At 48.1% G+C, this 2,135-nt stretch overlaps 1 protein-coding gene across 1 annotated transcript; it reads left to right on the forward strand.

Moving 5' to 3' along the window:
* The first annotated feature begins 637 nt into the window (after positions 1–637).
* LOC103974958 (momilactone A synthase-like) lies at positions 638–1,887 on the forward strand. The gene is made up of 2 exons (XM_009389864.3): positions 638–810; positions 906–1,887. Exons 1-2 carry the CDS (start codon positions 773–775, stop codon positions 1,702–1,704), a joined length of 837 nt encoding a protein of 278 aa, XP_009388139.2. The 5' UTR covers positions 638–772; the 3' UTR covers positions 1,705–1,887.
* Positions 1,888–2,135: the final 248 nt, after the last annotated feature.

Here is a 2,135-nt window from a genome sequence, read left to right on the forward strand (position 1 = left end):
CCCTCAACATAGTAGAGAGATTTCCTCGTATAGTTTGAAAAAATCTTATCTACTGTCAGGTTGATGCTTAAGAGAGAAAAAAAAAAAAAACTATTATAAGAAAGAGGAGGGGATCGTCCTGAGAAGGAGGGGACCGATATGAGAAGTATCCAAATGCAACTTTGAGCCAAAATCCATCTACCGAGTGTGACATCTGAGTAGTCCAAATAATAAATTTATTTGCAGCGTATGGAAGCCAGTTGTATATAGGGGAGCCTTGTTAAAAGATCAAAAATTTATAAGGGGCCTAATTTAGCCGCAAGTGTAGCCTTTTTGGGCCCAAAATATGAACCTGATCAGATCAGAGAGACAATTGAGGCCGGCAGCCCAAATCTTGATGATGCAGCATGTGAGAAACGTGCCTCTTTGTTTGTTCAAGAAACATGAGATTTGGTCCACACATTAAGTTGGTGTAACTAATAATCTATTTTTTATCTTTTGTGTTTTCTCATTTTGAATCGCAGCCGTCGCCCTATTTTAAACAAAAGGAAATCTGAAATGCTAATTTGATCACATGAATCTGACGGTTGAGATCAAAAGGCTAACTGAGTAACGGATGGGAAGAGCGGCCACTGTCAACTCCTTGTCAGTGTTTTCACGCAAGGTTGCTCCGAGATGAGGAACAGATCCATGGAAGGCGCTGAGATTGCTGGGGAAGAGATGGGTACTTCTTGAGATGGCTATAAATGAGACATCACCTATGTGATGATCGTAGAGTAAAAGGGCGATCAAAATGCAAAGTGCTCCGCTGCTGTTCTCAGCCGCTAAAAGGTTCGTAATCTGTGAGCCATGTCCATGTGCTACGTTCGATCGAGTGCCGTCTTCCTCTCTCTTCCATGCATGTAGTTGTGTATTGTGGGTTGCAGGCTAGAAGGCAAGGTGGCCTTGATCACCGGCGCAGCTAGCGGCATCGGCGAGGCCACCGCCAAGCTCTTCGCCCGCCACGGCGCCAGGATCGTGATCGCTGACGTCCAAGACGACAAAGGCCACGCTCTCTACAGCGCCCTCGGCCCTTCCGTTGCCTCTTACGTCCACTGCGACGTCACCAACGAGTCCGACGTCCAGCAGGCCGTTGACGCCACCGTCTCCCACCACGGCAAGCTCGACGTCATGTTCAACAACGCCGGCATCATCGGCGAGCCGTGCCTGCGGCTCCTCGAGTCGGAGAAATCAGATTTCGAGCACGTGGTGGCCACCAATCTGGTAGGGAGCTACCTGGGGACGAAGCACGCGGCGCGGGCGATGCTGCCCGCACGCCGGGGCAGCATCGTGATCACCGCGAGCGTGGCGTCGGTGATCGCGAGCATAACGCCGGTGGCATACACCTGCTCCAAGCACGCCGTGCTGGGGCTCATGAAGAGCGCGGCGCTGGAGCTGGGCCAGTTCGGGATACGCGTCAACTGCGTGTCGCCCTACGCGCTGCCCACGCCGCTGGCGATGAAGGCGTTCGGCATGGGGGAGGAGGAGCTTTCGGACAACATGGAGGAGCACGCTACGCTCAAGGGGGTGAGGCTCAAGGCGGAGGACGTGGCGGAGGCGGTGGTGTACCTGGCCAGCGACGAGTCCCGATACGTGAATGGGCTCAACCTTCTTGTGGACGGGGGGTTCTCAACCGGAAACCCCTCACATGGCTTGTTTCGCTACTCCATTCCCGAGAACAAGTGAAGCCATGTGATTTCGTACTCCGTTCCCTCACACAGTAGCCATCTGTTATCGAAGCCATGTGATTTCCTGTTCTATTTTATGAATTATCTCAAAATTTTTAATATATATTATTGTCTGGATAGAAGCATATGGACAGATCTATATTTAAAAATTATTTATCTTTTAAATTTATGTTTTATCTCATGAATGATTGTTACATTTGGTCTTGATTAATTTCCTTGTTAGAATGACAAAAATTTCCTATTCTTCTGCAACCACATTATTCTGATAGTGCTTGGCGTGATCTTCTGATGCTATATATATATATATATAGAGAGAGAGAGAGAGAGAGAGAGAGAGAGAGACTGACTGAAGTCTTATACCATTGGAAAAAAAATAATTTATAGTGTAAAAATCATAAAACCTAATACATACCTTTCGAATTGGTCAAC

Source organism: Musa acuminata, chromosome BXJ1-1 (genome assembly GCF_036884655.1).
Source record: "Musa acuminata AAA Group cultivar baxijiao chromosome BXJ1-1, Cavendish_Baxijiao_AAA, whole genome shotgun sequence".
NCBI classification, from domain to species: Eukaryota; Viridiplantae; Streptophyta; class Magnoliopsida; order Zingiberales; family Musaceae; genus Musa; species Musa acuminata.